General features: G+C 39.7%; 1 protein-coding gene across 3 annotated transcripts in view; it reads right to left on the minus strand.

Annotated features, from left to right (window-relative positions):
• Window positions 1-19412, minus strand: part of LOC146586300 (cohesin subunit SA-2-like) — a 60250-nt gene continuing 40838 nt past the window's right edge. For 2 of the 3 annotated variants that reach the window (XM_085321543.1, XM_085321542.1), the window contains exons 20-32: window positions 17889-17965; window positions 16588-16675; window positions 15507-15584; window positions 13403-13495; window positions 12530-12695; window positions 10580-10731; window positions 9663-9764; window positions 8216-8370; window positions 7992-8120; window positions 4584-4774; window positions 3411-3585; window positions 2296-2389; window positions 1-840 (exon numbers count right to left, since the gene is read on the minus strand). In XM_085321543.1, the coding sequence (XP_085177669.1) occupies window positions 832-840; window positions 2296-2389; window positions 3411-3585; window positions 4584-4774; window positions 7992-8120; window positions 8216-8370; window positions 9663-9764; window positions 10580-10731; window positions 12530-12695; window positions 13403-13495; window positions 15507-15584; window positions 16588-16675; window positions 17889-17965 (1509 nt within the window). In that variant the 3' untranslated portion in view covers window positions 1-831. Of the gene's footprint in view, window positions 841-2295; window positions 2390-3410; window positions 3586-4583; window positions 4775-7991; window positions 8121-8215; window positions 8371-9662; window positions 9765-10579; window positions 10732-12529; window positions 12696-13402; window positions 13496-15506; window positions 15585-16587; window positions 16676-17888; window positions 17966-19412 lie in introns of those variants that run through there. The other variant, XM_085321544.1, reaches the window with a different exon arrangement.

Below are 19412 nucleotides of genomic sequence, written 5' to 3' on the forward strand. Positions count from 1 at the left end.
ATCTATTTACATAATATTTTCAAGCTTTGTTTTCCAATGCATTATCACTGTGTGAAGGATTTCTGCCAGAGAAAAATACCTAGCTGGTCTTTTCTTTTTTTCGTTTTTTTTTAACTACAAGTCACAATGCAAGTTTCCCTGGAGCATACCCTGATTCCCAGTATAGAACTACAACTCTGTAAGCATCAAGGATCAGAAATATTTTAAGATTTGATCCAGCTTTTCCATTTAACAAGCAGGAAACAGTACAGCTGAGTCAATTCACAACACCCAGCAAGTGATGTGGTCACCCAGTGGTCACATCTAAGCAATGTCCCTTCCTTCCCCATGACCAGGTACAAAGTAGTACATATGCACCTTGGTTATCTCAAATGGCAAAGAGTGCATCCAGCAGAACAGTGGCCCAGGTCTGATATGAGCTAGTCTCTCTCATCTAGTTTACAGACTCTTTGAGCTAGGATTTCTGAACTACCCTGCTTCCAGTTCTTAGTTCAGGCCTTTTTCCAAGACAGTACAGAGCACTAGGATGACACAGTTTAGTTAGTAATATGTCCAGAACTTCCACAACCTTGGAAGCACAACACCAGTCAAACCAATGAACAGCAATGTGGAGAAGTCAACCACAGTGCTAATAACTAGTTCTGGGTGGGTGCCCACACAGGGCAATTTGACTTAATATCTATCTGCTACTTGCTGGCTAGGCTTTAGATACYAAAAGAGAACTGTCTCACTCCCTTGGTTGATGCTGTCACAACCAAGTTTTCAGTTAAACAGTTTCCAGAAAGAAGYGATACCATGTTCTTAACTTCCATTTCTCCTGTCGGCTTCTTCTCAGCTGTCCTATACCAGAAGAAAAGAATATTCAAGTCAGTCATACTGTCAAGAAAACATCAGACAGGTGCACACAGGGAATTAGAATMAAGGTGTGGCCTCTCTCCACTTAGCAACCTGGCCACAGCTGGCCACTGGAAAGCACTACGCTTAGCTTCCACAACAGGAAAGAGGCATCTCTATACCACAAGCAGCCCAGAAAAGACAGTGTACATACTGTTCACACAGTTAGTGGATTTTAGTGCATTTCTTGCACGGCTTCTATCTTGGTCCACTGATTTAATTACTTTTATTATCTTCTATTGACTGTTGCAATCACATTGTCCAAACAAACCAGTATCTACATTTTAACAGGCATATGACTAGAATAAAAGGTAGGGAAAGTCTACCTTTTCTTCTTCTTTTTTCTTTTTAAGGACTAAGTACGGCCCTTTTAAAGGACCACTCAAGTATGAGAAGAGATCATTTGCTCAACTTTACAGGAACACCTCATTTAAGAACCCAAGAAACAGAAAATGTCCTCTAATGTGGCTATAGATCTCAGATAACCAGGAGACACTAGAAATCAAGGGGCTGCCTGAATCTAACTGGGTGACACAGCACTCTCTGAACTTCCTGTTAGAGGAAGGAAGGGGAATAATAGCTGGTGGACATGGCCACATTTTTCCTGTTTCAATATAATCACTGCTTCAAGACTCAAGATTTACAAAGCCTATTTGAGACCTCGTACTTCCCTGTCCCAAAGGGCTAGAAGACCTTTCCTGCTGCAAGTATTCATTCCTGAGCTGAGACCCAGGCAGACAGCTGCAGTTTTGGCTACACTAACATCTGATCCTGAAGGCAACCAATGCCCAAAATATAAACCCCAGGCTATGCCAGCTGCCTGCTCTAAACTGCCTGCCTCCAAGCCCACAACCATCACACACTTCCCTTCAAATCTCCAGCTAGTTTGGAGAGGCAAGTTCATCTCCCAGACAGGTTCTCATGGAAAAGGACAAGAAACAAGGGACGCTTCACAGAGATCCCTGGGCTGACCACTGGTCGGTCTTTCCATCTAAAGAGCACAATGTAAACACCATCTCTGCAGTTGACAGTCTCTACAGGCCATGCAGCAATACCATCTCTGCAATGTGTCAGTAATAATAGCCATTTGCTTTAACTGCTTCATAATTAAGGAGTTTCACAGTATGGGAAAAGGAAATTGGATCCTCCTCATAATGGATTTCAATGTGCCTTAGATGCTACAGTAAGATTTATAGGAGACACACAGATAAACAACTTGAACAAGGAGACCTCAGCCAGGGCTGGAAAGAGGGGAAATGAAAATCCCTTTTCTCGGGTTGAATGGGGTGGCAAATGAGCATGCTAGCTAAATGGGTTTTAATGTGGTTCTGAACTCACATTCACCCACCTCAAGTACAGCTGTCCAGAGAGCTGGAAAACCCAAGCCTAAATTACCATTACCTGGTCCGCACCAACCACATCAATATCAACATCTTCACTTGTGTCTTCTGCTTGATCCTTTACTGAGACATCTTCTGTCTTGATCTCATCTTGGCTGAAACAAAAAGCCAAGTCTTGAGAAGCTGTTTACAACAGAGGTTCTACACCGTACAACTTTGTTTAAGGCACAGTACTTCACACATTAAGATCTGTTTTTGAGATACCCACCGAAGGGTAACCCAAAGTTTCTGGCCCAGTATTTCCCAAACACAGAAGAGCTTTTGCTTTGAGCAATTTCTATTAAAGTTCAGAAACAAAACATCAGTCTAAACAGAGGCTGGATCTGCAACYACCTACATGTTTAATTAATTTTTTTCTTATTTCATTCATATTTAACACATCCTTATGAACAGGTGTCCCACGACCTGGAAAAATGTGCATCTTTCTGGGATTTGTTTCATCTTTTAACTATCAACATAGGAAAATGGCATGTAACACTGAAGTGTGTATGAACATAAATGAGTGTACTATGGAAAAAGATTTCCCAGTTGAGCACTCCAAGTGTGTTGAAAGCTCTAGAGTGCAGACTCACTATTTCTGCAACACAGCCAGTTCTGCAGGTTTTCACTCATGTGCATGCACACACTGCACACAGATATTTACTGGTACTTCCTAAAAGTCACCAGTCACACAGTAGTTAGTAGCAGATCTGCAGAGACAAAAATCCTTTCACTCTCAGATAGGGAAGCAGAAAGCACTCGTCTTCAAGCTGCAGCAAACAGCCAGGGAGTAACTGAAATCACAGGCCTCTGATCAGGACCGGAGACAACAGAAGTGGTGTAGGAAATTATCTTTCTTGTCTTTTTCTCCCCCGGCTTGATATTACTCCGGGGAACAACAGAAGTCATGGGACAGCAGGCAACAATCAGGCTGAAGCAGCAATGTAGATATTGGTCTGAGGAAACCAAAACCACAACCTGTCCTTGGGACACAGCTTTTAAGACAGACAACAGGCACACACAGTCTGACCCATTGCACAGGGAAGTATTATACAAAACAGTAGCAGAGGAAGGTGGAGAGATCCCAACTATCAATACTAGGACAATGAAGGAGCTTGTAAAGCATAACACTCTCACCTGTATCTTCTCTGCAATCCTGGTGGACAAAGGAATGGCAAATGTTCCTGCAAGTGCATCTCTCGAGATTTCAGCTTCTTTCTGCTTTTCCCTGCTGCAGAGGCAAGCTGGGAAGCATGCTGGAAGTGTGAATTTTTACTTGCTGCCTCAGTGTGGCTGGTTTCAGGCAAAGACCCTGGAAGAGACAGTAAACAGACCCTGTTCTTCAGCCTAACCCTCAGACRTCATGAGATGGCCATTTCCAACAGCAGCATTCCATAATATGGGGAAGCAATGGAGGCCAAGCTCAAAGAGAGACTTGGAACAAAGCATTCATTTGTTGAAGGACCCAGCTAAAAGTCACACAAGAGAAAATCAAATTAATTTACCCACTGCTCACTTTTACAATTTAGATTTATGATACTGTTCCCAGTCCATAATGTTATCAGCACTGCTGAGTCTACATAAACTTCAAGAAAGGAGTGCCTTTGGGATACAAAGGAACAAGCTGTTTAAAGGCAGGTCACTAAAAGAAAAACACTGAGAAGGAATGAGAGAGAACTCTGGAAAAAAAAATACCCTTTCCTTCCCAAGCTGTATGTGTCCATAACACATAGCATTTTTACTGGCAACTGTTTTCATCATGGCTTTACTACATTTAACTAATCCTTACATATTGGTGGGGCAAATACTTCATTACAGATTGGAAAGCCATGAGAGCTGCWAAAACCTGGATTTAGCCCAAATGACTGTAACCCCTTAAGTTAAGAGCACAGTCCATAGGTCCTTAGAGATTCAATGGAGAAAAAGACTCCAGAGGATAATTCAGCCCAGGTGTCTGAATAGTCTTCCGGAAATACCTCTCCTCTCTTGATTATCTATAAGAGCCTAGAGCAACAATGCTCGTAACTTAAYGAGTGGAAGTAATGAAGCCAGCCCCAAAGGCAGAGACAAACGCCAGAGCTCAGAGATGAATACAAGATAACCTGAATATGCAGGGTTGAAAGACCAACCTTCCTCCTAGCAAGTTTGAAAAGGCCTTTAACAACAACAAGGCTGAAGGCAAAAACCAGAATTCAAATTGGAAAGTCTGCAGCATCCAAACTGTGGTACTGCTAATGCAAAGCATGAAGAAGTGTGTTTCTGCTGGGACACGGCAAACCCAGCCGATCCGGAACAGCAAAGTTTTCATACCATTAGACAATTTCCTTTTAAAAGAAGATGTCTTAGATGTGCCCACGGGGGACCACTCTCCTAAACTGCTGAGGACAGAGCTCTCCTCATCTTCATTTGCCAATAAAGAGTTCCTGTACCAAACCAAAGGCTGCCATTCGTCTCCTCTGCAAGACAGTGGTTCTGCTACATACCTCTGTAAGTAAGTGTACCTGGAGAAAACCAAAAGCAAGCATAAGAAAACTCAGTATCTTTTCCCTCAATATCTGGGGAAGGTATTCCTAGAAAGGCATTTTTCTTTAAGTCTACAAAGAACTCAGGCAGAAYTGTCTATCAAGAAAAGGAAAGGGCATCCCACTTCCTGAAAATCAAAGTCAACGTAAATGCCTTCAAAGCTAAGAGACTGCCTGAACTTGAGCATTAGAAACAACACTTGATTCCTAGGAACTACAGAGCCACATCAGCCTCTAAAAAGAATTCCTTACGCAGGGAAAGTCACTGCCAATTGCTCTTGCCAGGAAGCAATGCCTGGAACTGCCTGGGACACAGCAGTACTCGGAGAGGATGCACCCCTTTTCCTGGTGGCCTTTTTCTGCCTCATTGATTGCAATGCAAAGGAGAACRTAAGTGAGTGATACTCCTTGTGATGCAGTAGTATAGTCAGTCAGGAAATGGGAGATTTGGGCCAGGAAGTGCCTGTTTTATCCAAATTTAAAAAATGAACACTTTTTTATACTGCCATAACAACCCCAATCCAATTCTCCCAGGTTTATAATAAAATTTCAAGTGTCTGCAAAAAGCAGTTAGCAGCTCTGCAGATATAACAACAGAGGGGATGTAGGAAATACTGGTTCAAATCCCTTCTCTGTCAGATTCAAACCAGAAACTTGACACTGGGCCTCCCTAAATTCTAGGTGAATTATTTAATCATCAAGCTATCACCTTTTCTGGAGCAAGGAGGTCTCCTTCAGACATTTGTTTTGGAAAATAAAGATATTTCTGACAAAAGTTGTGCTCACCYGCTTCTATTCCACAACTAATAAGAAATGAAAAGCAGTCTGACTCAGGATTGGAAACTGGCTATTCACTAAATTTCAGCTACAGCTCATCACTTTAAAATTAAGTCCAGTGTTATTAAAACAAACCCCCCGTTAGCAAATACTAGAAGTGACAGTTTTAACACCAGCCTGTACAGTGTATTATTCTTTCTTCGATTAGGAGTGTGGCCTGGAAAATATCAGACATTTCAGTCGCTTTGTAAAACAAGAAAACTAGTGCTGGGAGGCGGTTAGGGTAAGCTTTGACTCTGAAACAATTAGAGTCATGAAACCCTGGGGGCCCCAGGGATCAAGAAGCCTTGGTAATGGAATTTGCTGGTTTCAAACAAGCATGTATTGTAACTACTGTTTTAAGGTCTAATCCAACTGCTATCAATGTCAACGGAAAGACTCCTACTGATTCAGGAATCAGGCCCTTCATGCTGCTTGCTATTCAATAACTCGTTTCTTGTGCGTATTTTGTGGCACAGACCAATTGACAAGTCAGATATTTTATTGCTATAATCTGAGCAATTACAGGAAGAGGAGGTTAAAATCTATATACTCAGACAGTGTTGAAATATACTGCTTTCTAACAAATGCCCATATTCTGTATCTCATCTGTTATAGGTATATTCACATATGCTAATATACAGACCTGGACATCAATCCTATGATTAATAATAAAAATGAAAATAACCAGATGTTTATTTCCAAAAGTTCATGTTGACTTAAAACATTCCATCCAGTAATTTATGATGCAGCTAAACCTAAATATTTCTACGAGGAAATATAATCTCCAGCCCCTGCAAGGCATTTTAAGCCTCCCAGAACAGAAACTCTAGAAACATACTCTGAATATAGTTGTGGATAAAACTGCAATTTCCCCCCTTATGAATTTTATTGTTTTACATTTGTTTCCCACAGCCACAGGTTGGTCCAAGGCAGTAGAAATTAAAGTAAAGGMGCATTCCCTTCTAAGTTTTGTATTTCTCACAAAAGTTTTCAATGAATAAATCTGCCTGAATGTATATAATACTGCTTTCCTGGAATACACCCATAGGTCAGGAGAAAAATCATCAGGATATAGCCTTAAACCTGCCCACATCAATGATGAAATATTTCCCTCTTGCTTAATTAAAAATACTCCCTGGAGGTAAATGAGATTTTGAAGGTTTTTAAGGATAGATTAACAGAGGTGTACTTATTGCAGAAATGTCACATTGATGATAACAGCAGTTTAAAATCCAGGCCACAAGGGCCAAGTTGCACAGAAATTGTACAAAACCAGTTCTAGTGGTGTATGCCAAAGATTCTGTCTGAGAAAAATGCAAGAACAGACACTGAACTTACCACTACCTATAGATAAACCACTTTAGACTCCCAGGTTTCTAGTTAGTCTATGTCAAATATTTCTTTTCTATATTTTGCATTTTTGGTTTWAATTCATTTTTTGATATACAGTCTGCACAGCTGACAATCAGTAATGTACTTTATTTGCTATAAAAAGTAACAGGAAATTATACATTTTACTGCTCTTGACCTTTGCTATTTAAAACCTGGTTGATGATCCCCATGGAAGCTAACCTCCAATTTAAGTTAAAAGTGACACAAGGAAGAAACAAGTTGCATGGGGCTCCTGTGTTTGGGTTTGTTGTTTTTTTCTTCTCACTGTTGGCTTCTTATACAAAGTGGAACCTTTCCTCTCAGGTACTAGAGTACTTTGCTTAGAAATTCAAAAAGACAAACATGTCTTAACGTTTCATCTTACATTCCCAAGTCTTCAAATATGCTCTCAGGAAAAGGGAATACCTGCTATATACTTTGAAATAATTTTCACAGTGCCTATAAATTTCTATTTATCTGAAGACTGAAGTGCAAAAATCCAAAAGCAGTAGCACTGACCAGGGAAGTAATGTAAAAGGTCAAGTATAAGGGAGGGTATTATTTCTTTCCTAAAAATGAGCTGAGGCAGGTGAAGAAGGCAATAACAGACATAATCATCCATCTCTCTGTTAAGGATGCATAATGTCCAATGATGCCAGAATAAAGATACTATTCTTGTATTATTAAATTTAAATATTTAAACCACTGTAAAACATAGAGGCTTTGAAATAGAYCAGGCCCCATTTTCCTGTAAACAGCAAATTCTTAAACATCCCTATTATGAATARTGACATGTATATCTTTCTATTCCAAGCATATTACACGGAACTTGCCATTAAATGGAAAAGAGATCAAACAAGTGACCCTCCAGCCAACAGCTGACTGATTACAAAAGTTCTCTGAAAAATCATTGAGTAATTTTTCCAATATTGCATAGCAAGCATCCTATTTACAGGGATACACAGAACACAAATAGTGTATGGTAGTCCACAAGAACTTAACTTACACTAGCTTTTTGTCAGGCTTTAGCAGCTTGTTGGAAAATTCACTGATGATTAATAGAAAGCTTAATTTAGGAGGCAGGCATTTTCCATCCATTCCAGTAGCTCCTTGAAAGGCAAATTCAATTCCTTCCCTATAGGGAGGAAAAAAAATAAGAGAACAAAGTAACATAATAAACAACTAAGAAAATCAATGTCTAAGGACAAAGTGACATTATGTGGCACTTACTTGTGTATCATGGCTACAGATTCTCTACATTTCACCTGGTCCCAGCCAAATGTTAGTGAAAAACGACGAGCAAGTTCTTTCATATTTGTGAAGGAAGCAGAGGACAAGTCCATACCACTGCTATTGTCATGGCTTTCTACATGTGTCTGAAACAGCTGCAACAAAAGGCACAAATAACAGTTTATAAACCTAAAGGAAAGTATCATGAGGACATACAGAGACACAAAGCAAGCAACAGATTGTTTGCACAGACAAAAGAACAGGTAACTCACGTACTTCAGAAGTACACATCACTGGAACGCACATGAGGAAACTAACACAAGGACACTGCTGTGCTTAACAGACAGACAGAAATTTTTAAAAATGTGTATACACAGAGACTCAGTCCTTGAAGGTGATGACCCCTCTGACCCCATCTCCTGTTGGGACCCCTGTATCAAGCCCAAGGACCAAAATTTGCCTGGGAGATTTTTCAGAAAATCAGAACACAGATAGAGAGCAGCAAGTCTGGCCACAGTGTGGTCCAATTGCTGTGAGTGAGACAGGGTCAACAGAGGATCTCAAGCCCAACTGCTATCATTTTTTTTCCCCCCTTAAACAGAACATGGAGGTAGCTTGTTCCCTGCAACTTGCAAACTCTCAAGGTCAAACAAAGGCCAAACAGTGCCTGTTGTCCATGTGATACATAAACACAAAGTCCTGACTATGTCAGCAGAATACATGTAGCCAAATGCTGCTTACCATCATCTGTGCTCAGATTTCAGGGGTTGGTTCACAGATTTAAGCCCCCGGTGATGCGTGTGAAATGAGCAAAGCTCATGTATCAGTACCCCCTGGGAGGAGCCTGTTCTGTGGTTTACAGAGCAACTCCAAGCTAGAAGCAGCACTGGTCAGGAGCAGAGCTGGCAAAAGCAGCTGCTAAAATAGCTGACTGGTCTCACCAGTCAGCAGCTGCAAGCCCATGCAAGTTAGACCCTTCAGAAGAGCTGCGCCCCTCTTTCTTCCACAAAAAATACTCTAAAATAACAGGGGCTTCGGTCCAGCTGGGCACAGATACATTTGTGGTTTCTCAAATCTAGTAGGAATTAAGGATGGTTAGTAAAACACAGAAGAATAATATTAACCTCTGTTTAACCCAGACACCGCTACCACATCCCAAGAAATACTCTTTAATCTCAAAGTTTACACCAATCCTAAAACTATGCCTCTGATGATTTAAAAGAAAAAAAAATGTGAAAAAAAATTATTTTAAAACAGAGGTAATGATCTGAAAGGAGTTCTAATTATAAAATGCTAGAATACATATGCATAACAAATAAAATCAAGGAATTTCTTCCATTATGTTTTTTAATGAGTTTGAATGATTATGGCRAAGTAGGTAAAAGACTCTAATACCAATATAGCTGTCGTAAGAGCTCCTAATCTCCTGCTTCAATCATAATCTTACCTGCTGCAGACAGAGAATCAGTGTCTTGGCACTCTGAATTTTGTTATTATGCCTCGTCCTGCTTAGTGTTTCTCTAATTATATCTCCAAAATCATTGTAGGTCTATTAATAGCACGAAAACAAATACAAATTATCATTCCCCTTCTGTAGTGCTGGGAATATGCAGAACATTCAGGTTACAAAAAAAGTTCATAAAACACAATCTCTGGCAAAACCAAGTTAGACTTTTTATATTATTTTATACATAAAAGAATAGTATGCTCCTTTATGAGCAATGTAAGGTTTAAAGTTACACTGAAATTACTAAATATTTATTATGACAAAAAAAATCAAGTGTCTTCAGTAAAGGAATACAGAGGTTTTTGTATTTGGCCTATCACTTGCCTGGAGTCCCATAATATGAAGATCAAGATCCATATCAAGTATTTCCAATGTCCTGTTAGCTGGCACAAGATAACTGCCCACCTGGTGCAGTACTCAGCCCTCCAGACACATACGTCAGAGAGGCTGAAGTTCTACCAATTGACTAGGCATGGGGACAACAAGAAATCTAGGCCTTCTGAGTACGGACTGTGTAAGCTGTATGRAATGAGTTGATCATTTTGATGTAAGAATTTAAAGAACTGTCCCACCAATAAGCTGCATTTCTGCAATGGCCTCTTCCAAGAAGCCAAGGGGCAGATGTTCAGACAGAATATATCCACCCCTCAACTTRCAGTTACCTTGTCTGCAGTAAGGAATCTTTGCAGAGCAGTAAGGAGAGATTTGTGCCATTCCTGCTTGATTTTACAGACTTTTTATGATTGAAAGGATTACGATTCATAAGACTATTAACCCTACACCTTTTATAAATACTAGAGTCACTTTTGATGACTGAAATGCACTGATAAGCAAAACAACCRTATCTAAAACCTTACCTTCATATAATGCTTATATATCTCAGCAGCTGCAGTCATCTCCACCACATTATACACTATCAGCTTGCAATATGCTGCAAGAAGACTCCGCTTTTTGTGCAAGTCATTTAGTTTGCAGTTTTCATCCTTTCTCTCCTCCTCTTCTGTCAGGTCTAGGGGAAACAAAAATACTGAAGCCTTGTTCTGCTACTTTATTCAAGGTATCTCAATTTTAATGACCAACTTTCATCCAAATTGTACAGATTCAGCTGTTCAGTCAACTCTCTAAGCAACAGATGCTAGCTCACTTTTGCTTATTTCTGTGTGTATCTGAAGATATAGATATATTTCCATTTCAAAGCTACCAGCTGATGACAGTGAAAGTAACTTATTTACATAGTCTTCTCTGATCTTCACAGAGATTTCTCACTTCTGCTAGTCAGAATCTCCTTATACARCACTGCTTACAACTACAGAACAAAATCAGAGTGCAGAATAAAAAGCACAAACATACTGAATGGAAGTGACAGACAAACTGTAACCACATTTTTCTCCTTAGAATAACACAAATGCTAAGACTAACACTTAACTCATCAGCAACCCTACAAAAGCTCCCCTACACAGTCAACAAGAGTAGAGTTCAGGTGAAACTCCCCAAGTGGTTATCAACAAGAGTGAAACAAAAAAGGCATTTCACATCATTATGAATATAATAAGTCTTTTGAAAATGGGTTAATTCCCAGTTGGGTAACTTGTGAAAAACAAGTATTCTTAACAGTCGTCTTAGACAGCTATGAAGGTACTTGAAGCAGGATAGCTGAGATGCACTCTTTCCTGCTGTGAACGTAATTGGCCAATTGCCATTCTTTGACCTATAATTTTGACATCCTCTGTTTCTGCTTTTACCACCACTAAGGCCCAGGAAACAAAAGGCAATTGAACGATTAGAAGAATCTGCAAGTCAGAGTTAAAACTGAAATGAATTAGGTGCCAGCTGTACACACAGATAGACAACACCACAGCAGGCGATAAAATCACTCTTTCAGGAAAGAGCCTGCAGTGGGTAGTAGACATCTTATGTGAGTAAGACTGAGAAATTGAACACATCATACAAAATAGGTTTGAAAGAGATCTCAAAAAACCATTTAACCTCAAGCATGATGAACTACATCAGTTTCAGATATATAACACACATAACCTAAAACATAACCTGTTCCAAAGACTCCTGTGACTGGGATACTATAACCTCTTTGGGCAATGTTTTCTATGGCATCTCTACCTTTACCATTAAAGAGCTTCTCCTAGTATCTCCCTCCCTGCAATATAGGCTCACCACTTTTTGTGTTATACCCAAAACTGAGCACAGAACTCCATCTGAACACAGCAGAAGGGTAGAGTGTTTTTTTTTTTTTTTTTTTTTCCTTTTTTACAGGCATACACAAATTATGTGAAGCACACATTTAACTTCAGTCTCAAAATCACAATGAACCACAAATCTCTTTTCATAACAATCCCCAAAGAAGCCAGCTTTCATAACAACATCCTCTATTTGGCATCTGAATCTGACAATGGCAACAGAGCAAAAAGTAGCATAATACTTCCTGCAAAATCCATCCTCCTTTAAACAAAATTCACCAGTCCTTTACTCTGATGGCTTTGAAACTTTCCATGCATCGACAGTCACACTGTAACACTGCAAGGCTTTTCAGGAAGGTAGTTAACACAATTATCTCTCCCACCAAAGTCAGTCTGTCAAATACTTTTACATTCTCATACACCCCTTTGTTACTTCATTGGCAATATTCCTATGGTTGATCCACAGTGCATATAAATCAGCAAATAAAAAGTAAGTCATTTTGTTTGTAAAGTGGCCATAAAGTAGACCAGCCCCTTTTCTTGGTGTGCTCAGTGCAGAGGACAAATGTCATCAAAAAATGGTACATTATTTCTTCAGTGATGAAAATGCCTAACCTTTGCTTTCCTCTTCCTCCTCCATGAAAACATGTTCCTGGATAAACAAAAGCAGTTTTTCCTGAAGTGATGTACTGGGAAGATAATCTAGAAGTCCTGCTGCTTCATTATTATTTGATTCTCGGTGACTCAAAATCAGCAACCAGTCACAGAGTATCATGAAGGCCTGTATCAAGCAAGCAAAGCCAAAGAAGGATTTAGAAATCATGTTGCTTTCCATACCAGCTCCACTTTTTATCTCCATCACAAACAACAAATCATGACCTTGTTTCTACTCTACTTCTTCCTCTCACGCTAAAGATTTCTATTTGCTCTGACCTCAGGGGTAAAATGCCACTGCTAAGTCCTTCCAAAACTCATACTTTAGGATATAGCATATACAGTATATACTTGAAGATTTTCTAATTTTCATGGGAAGGAAGCTGAGCTGTACTATGCCACAGATCTGCCTTTTAATCACTGCAGAATTTCTCCCAATTTTTCATTTTTGAAATGATATTCATAGTAAGGCCATAATGCCTTTGTCAGGCATTAATAAAAATATGATAGCAATAAATACACTGATGCCAGTCTAATCCAAAAACACAGTGATTATCAACCAGCAAATTCAGTTATTCAGATTCCGACTTCGACTCTCTAAATGGATCCATGCAGATATATACCTATACTTGATTAAAACACTCACTTTTGTAGCATTTTAATGTACATAAGTTTCATTTTCCTTTAAAATAAATAGTTGAGGGTTTTTTAGAGGTACTTCTCTGCTAAAAGACAAAAATGTTGTAAAAATCAGTAGAAGGAAATMCTAGAATGAAAAGCATTTGAAAGGAGGAGTGAGTACGAGTGCCAATCAAGTGACACACCAGCACTGACCTTTTCTCTTACATCTTTTTCCTTATGGTGGAGAAAGGACATGCAAATCTGACAGAAACACCTCAGCTCTCTTCTTAATGCCAGAAGAGTCTCCTAGAAACATAGTTAGGAAAAGCAATAGGCCTAAGATGTTAGGGACTACTATTCAATGGAGAATTATASAGCAGTTATAGAGCGGTTAACAGTTGCATCTTTTTTCCACAGATACTTCTAATTTCAGATCGCACAGCTGATGGCATTATGAAAGAGACTGACATCTCACAATAACAATAACAGCAGTTTACCAGCTATGAACAACTTAAAAAAATATGTTTTGCTTTCAGGAACCATAGCTGGGGTAGAAAGGCCAACCTATAAAAACATATAGTTTTTTCCTCCACTCTGATGCAGAAAGGTGACAAATACTGGAAGGACACATTCATTTRTGACATATGCTCAGGCTAGTAGTGTTCAGCATGTCACAAATTCCTTGTTTCTCTATCTATAGGATGGGCAGGTCTGATGATATTTCCATGGTCCTCTAAMCATCCAAAAATTTGCAAAATTCACTTCAGCTTGTCCTTTTAAAGCAGTGATACTAATTTCTGATTTAGAGATGGGAGTAGAGTATAAAAACCCTGGTCCATCCCACCTAATTTTCAGCACCCAACAGGTGAATTGCCCTCTGAACTTGCCCTTCTCTCTATTTACAGAGGTATTGACAGACGTAACCCAAGTTAACTACACTACTAACTTTGGCACACCTAAACATAGACACCTCTATTAGGATAAACCCAGCAAGAGAGAAGTCTTGATTTGCCAACAGCCACCTAAAAGACCTCCTGATCCTTTGCTAGGTCCAGCTGTTACACTGCATTGAGCTCTCAGCAGTCAATAGAAGTGGAATGCCATTATAGGCATGCTGGATTTCCTGCAATGCAACTGTATCTTTATAAGAAAGAGGATCTATCCCAGGGCACACTGGGAAGACGGGGAGGGGGAGGCAAAACATTGCCTTAACAGCACTAGGGGAGAGGGAAGAAGAAATAGCCCTAGAGCTGCTGTCCAGGAAATGTTCTTTTTTGCTCTTGGAACTTCTCTCTGACAGTATCCAGATTTGGTCCTGCAGAGTGGGCCGCAACATCTTGCTTCCAATCAAAATCTGTTCCTGTATGAAAGGCCAAATTCAAAAATGTGCTGCCCCATTATCAGTCGAGTTAACTGTGTCTGGTTTGAAAGGCAGAGCATATTAGACCAGAGAGATGCAGACACCCACTCAGGAATGGAATGGGACGGGAATAGATAGTGAATCAGTCACCAAAAGGGTAACCTCCCAGCTAGCATTTCTCACACAAAACAAATGCCCATGTCAGTGTCCTGTTCTGTATACACAGGAGAACCAGAGGAAGGAGATGGAATGACAGAAGCAACAACACTTGGTGTAGTCAGAAATCTCCATAAAGAGAAACTGCACAGGTACAAATTTGTTTGTGAATCAGAGTTTTACTCTCTAGAGTTTAAAACTAGGATGTCTTCTGACATATCTGGCAGAGCTTGAGAACCACATAAAACCAATTAACTAAGTAAGTAGTCAGCTGATAAGCATATTACTAAACACTTTCAATAAYTTTCTGCATACATCACACAATATATAAATAAAACACGAAAATAAGAACAAAATAAAGCAACATGACTTCCTGGAGTTTTCACTGAATATTCTGTGTTGCTTAAAACAAGAAAATAACAAAATTGTTTGGCACTAGAACAAGCTCCTTATCGCCATTAAGCACTGGGAATTTGTAGCACATGTTTTGCAGTAAAAATAGAGGTGAACCATTGTTCAGTTATTCTCTTGCAGATTGAAGAAGCATAAACAAACAAAAAAGGGGAGGAGGAGGGGCAAGGGGGAGACAGAGGGAAGAGAGAGATGGGGGMGAAAGGAGGGAAAGAGGGGGCAGAGAGGGGAAGGAAGACAAAATGCCTCAACTAATCTTGTTTTCCTCAAGAAAATACACGAATTATCATCTTGAGAAAGCTTGTATTTTCTGGTCATCTGAGATTAGAAAAGCAATTTCAACTTCTAGAAGTACAGCTCTGGGTTTCAAAATGATATGGAATGGCCAACCTTGGGAGAATTTTCCACAACTGCAGCTAGTTGCCACAGGAGAGAAAAGTATGTGCACTGGAGAGCTGGCAGGATCACCTGCAAATAAAAACACAAATCCTTTATTTACATGAAAGGCTTCACAGCAAAAAGCTCAGGACTAAACAAAGCATTTAAGCCTGACACTCTGCACACTGCTTGCACTATCATTTCTGCCCCATAAGGTATTTAGACCTCCAAAGTAAACTTAATATGTTCACATACAACTAAATGTTGCCTCCTGAGAAAGTTAATTATTGACTAAGGTCCTGTTTCTGCAGAACCCTGACATCTATGAATCCAACTGACTGTATAGGAGTGCTCACAGAATCTAACTGTAGGTTAGCTTCTTAGGATCTCTCTGCAGTGTTTGGATAAAGCAGACTTCTCCAGAGGCAATTCAGAGCAAACCTTGGTGCTCCAATGCTCTATCTAACGGAGTATGCCACTGCCCACTGGCWACAGACTCTCAGCTCTCTTCCATCTGAATTTTACCCCTGTCTGAATAACCCCATATTCTCTGCTGCAAACAGTGCCTGATTAACATTAATGACTGCTGGAGCATATCAACTTGTAAGGCCAGGGAAATACTTCCATCTTGGTACAAACAATATTTGAGGTGAGGTTACCACACAATCAAAGGACTGCAGTTTAGGCAACCAGTAATTACAAACCATCTTCACCAAAAGGCAATTAGCAAGCAACAAGCCTAAGAATACTGATTTCCGGTTATCTGCAAACCATAAGGGGCTTCTCACTGTCCAGCAGTTTCTTATCTACTTATAGTAAGATCATACAATCAAGGTGAAATACTGAGCATGAGAAAGGACTAATACAGATTTCAAATGATCACAGATGTCCAAATAAATGAATCCATGGCATGGCATCTACTCATTCCAATAACATTATACCAAAGGCAGCCTTAGTTTCCTAAGCTGAGAAATGGAAACAATACCTTCCTGCATCACAGGACACTGGTATATCCAGACTGTTTAATATGTGCTATTTTTCCTGAATTCAACAAGGAAAATCTCTTTCACTGTTACGTTTATCAACAACTCACCTGAACCGACAAACCTCCTTGTTCCATTTCAAACACCAGCAACCTTAAAATCTTGTCATATAGATTCCACCTGGTGAGATCATGGGCACTGCAAGTAGAAAAGAAACAACATACTAAGCAAAAACTGGAATCTCACCTCACCAAAAGGTTAAATTTATACCATTTTTTGCCTGTGTCTAATGTGCAGCAATAACTTCAAACAAAATCTAAGTCAAACCATGCCACAAAAGACTAACCTAGTTTTCTGGGYATTAAACCCCTACTATGATCCTGACATTAAAACAGGTGACCACCTACTTGCAGAGAACTCACATGACCAAATAAAACACACCAACCTTCCAAATCTTCTAACAGCATGCTAAAGCTGGTCATTACCTTTCCTCCTTAGCAATGAAACATATGAAATCTTCTACTATTAAGAAATAGTAATGAAAGGGGGGGAAAAAAAGGAAATTAAGTTTCTGCATGGCCTCATGTTGGCTGTAAGCTTTAGTCCATAGCTTCACAGTCTACATTCCTACTACAAAACAGCAGTGTCCATGAAGACAGTAAGAAGAAAACCAACCTCTGTACCTTTTCCTACATGTTATATCCACACTCTCAAAGTGCCCCCAAAAGTTCTAAAGAATACTATTTTCTTCTCTTTAAAAGAGTGTTTTTAATACTCTTGAGTGTTTACAAGCTGCCCAATGTTAGACTTCTCTCTAGAGAAATAAAGCAACCTCAGCATGCAGGATAGGCAAGATGCATTGAGCCCAAAGCCCAATTATCTCACCCTTTCTTGCATATTAATTTACTTGGTGAACATTCCCAGGAAAAACAAGTTTCTGAGAGACCTTTGTTTTAACAAAAGATGTTAAAATAAGACAAACAAAGCAGATTACATCCAAGGGAAAAAAAGATTGCACTACTATCCTCTCTTCAGACTGACTGCCTGCATTGAGAATAAGACAGTGCAAGAGCTGAGAGGGACCATAACAACCCAGTTGAGAGGATCCCTGAGTCCACTCTGACATCCCAACTCCATAACACACACTTCTTAGCCTCATTAGGGCTGATGTCCCAACAAGTCTAAAAAGAATTCCATACCCAAGTGTACAGAATTTCAGGAAATCCTAAACATTGCAACATGTCTCTCAGGGACTATGTTCATTTTCCTGTGAGAATCTTGCTAAACCCACCAAGCAAGGGCAATTCAGGCTCTGCAGCTGTTTAGTTAAGTTTACACTTAAGTATATAAAGTAATTTATGGAAAGCAGATTATGGAAAGTAAATAAGCACTGCGTAAACAAACATCTCACTTATGAAAAGCCGCTATTCTTCTCAAAGCAGAGTGTATCCAGGAAATTTCTCCTGCATCCACACCAAAACCTTCTTCCTAAATTGTGCAAGTTTGGGAAAGAGAAAAGAATTAGCTAGTGTGGGGTAAGGTAACTGCTATGTCCTCTTCCCAACCCACAGATTTGAATTACTCTCCTCCAGCCCTCCTCAGTGCTTTCATCTTCAGTCTTGCTAATCATACCTTCCCCTACGGTGAAAAGCCAACAATGTACTTTGATGGCACAGAAACTATGTATAAGGAAGTGCCCCATCATTGCCAAATCCACAGCAAACTTCCAACACTGGTATTGCTAGCACAGCTTAAAACCAAGGTATTAGGGTGACATGGAAGTCCTAAAACTCAGACCCACAGGCCATTCATGGTCCCTCAGAGAGTTRCTAAGGATCTATGGAAAGCTAACTGTTCACATGGTGCTGGCTCTTCTTGCTTCCAGCTGCCAGATCTCATTCAAAGATAGCTAAAAATACATTAAATACTTTCCCATAGATGCAATTGCTGTAGCTTCCACAAGGATACTACGTGATTATGGGAGATGGTCTGTATAACCAGGAATTAGAAGGGAGGGGTCCTAGGAGAAAATCTCTTTATTTAGATGTGGATTACACTATGAAGGAGTTGAAGAATCTCTGGTCTAACACTTATCTTGTTTCTCACAAATACACATTCTCCCACATTGACATAGATGTCTATTTAAGACCAACAAAATAAACTCAATATAAGGTTAGGGGATTTTTTGGCATGACACATTTTACAATATCTCAGCGTCCAATAAAAACCTGCCAGTGTGAACTCCCATACTATGGCATGACACCTGTTCATGACGGCACAGTTGATCAGATCAGCTGCAGGCTTCTGTTGTTCAGTTCAGCCAGCAAGCTATTCATATCACTACCAGCTGTTTCTGCTTTTTAGAACTAATGAAAAACTTTGAGGGGACTCTGCAGTTCTCCTTCAAGAGGAAAGCCATCATTTCAAAGCCYCCATAGCTATTTAATCTCTATTACAGACTGCAGATTGTAAGTTTTCTTTCTTCTAGCAGTATCTCTACAGTCAAAATAYGGCTACAAAGGTCATCTTGTGTACAACCAAATACGTAAAAGTACTGAACTATACCTTTTGGGGAGAAGTCTCATCATTTATAGATCCACAGCACTTCTTAACTGATGCTACACGTAGTATCTCTGGCACAGTAATACTTGAATTTGTAGCACTGTAGTATACAATTGTAGTATACTTACTATATAGTAATACTACATAGCCCAGGTCCAGAATATCAAGSAAATATGAAGTGCCCTGCAGCTGCTGTGAACTACCCTATTTTCCACCCTATTCCTGCCAAAAACATCAACTTCATTAAAATGTCAATCCACTCCATTAAACAGTCAATCTTTTTAGAGTAAGACTCACCTTTGAAAGCTCTGCTCCCATCAAGCAGAAAAACAGATACAAAGGGTGATTCTATATCCCCTTTAATCTTATCTCT

The sequence above is a fragment of the Rhea americana genome, unplaced genomic scaffold (assembly GCF_003343005.1).
Source record: "Rhea americana isolate MKP2758 unplaced genomic scaffold, rheAme1 scaffold_7, whole genome shotgun sequence".
NCBI classification, from domain to species: Eukaryota; Metazoa; Chordata; class Aves; order Rheiformes; family Rheidae; genus Rhea; species Rhea americana.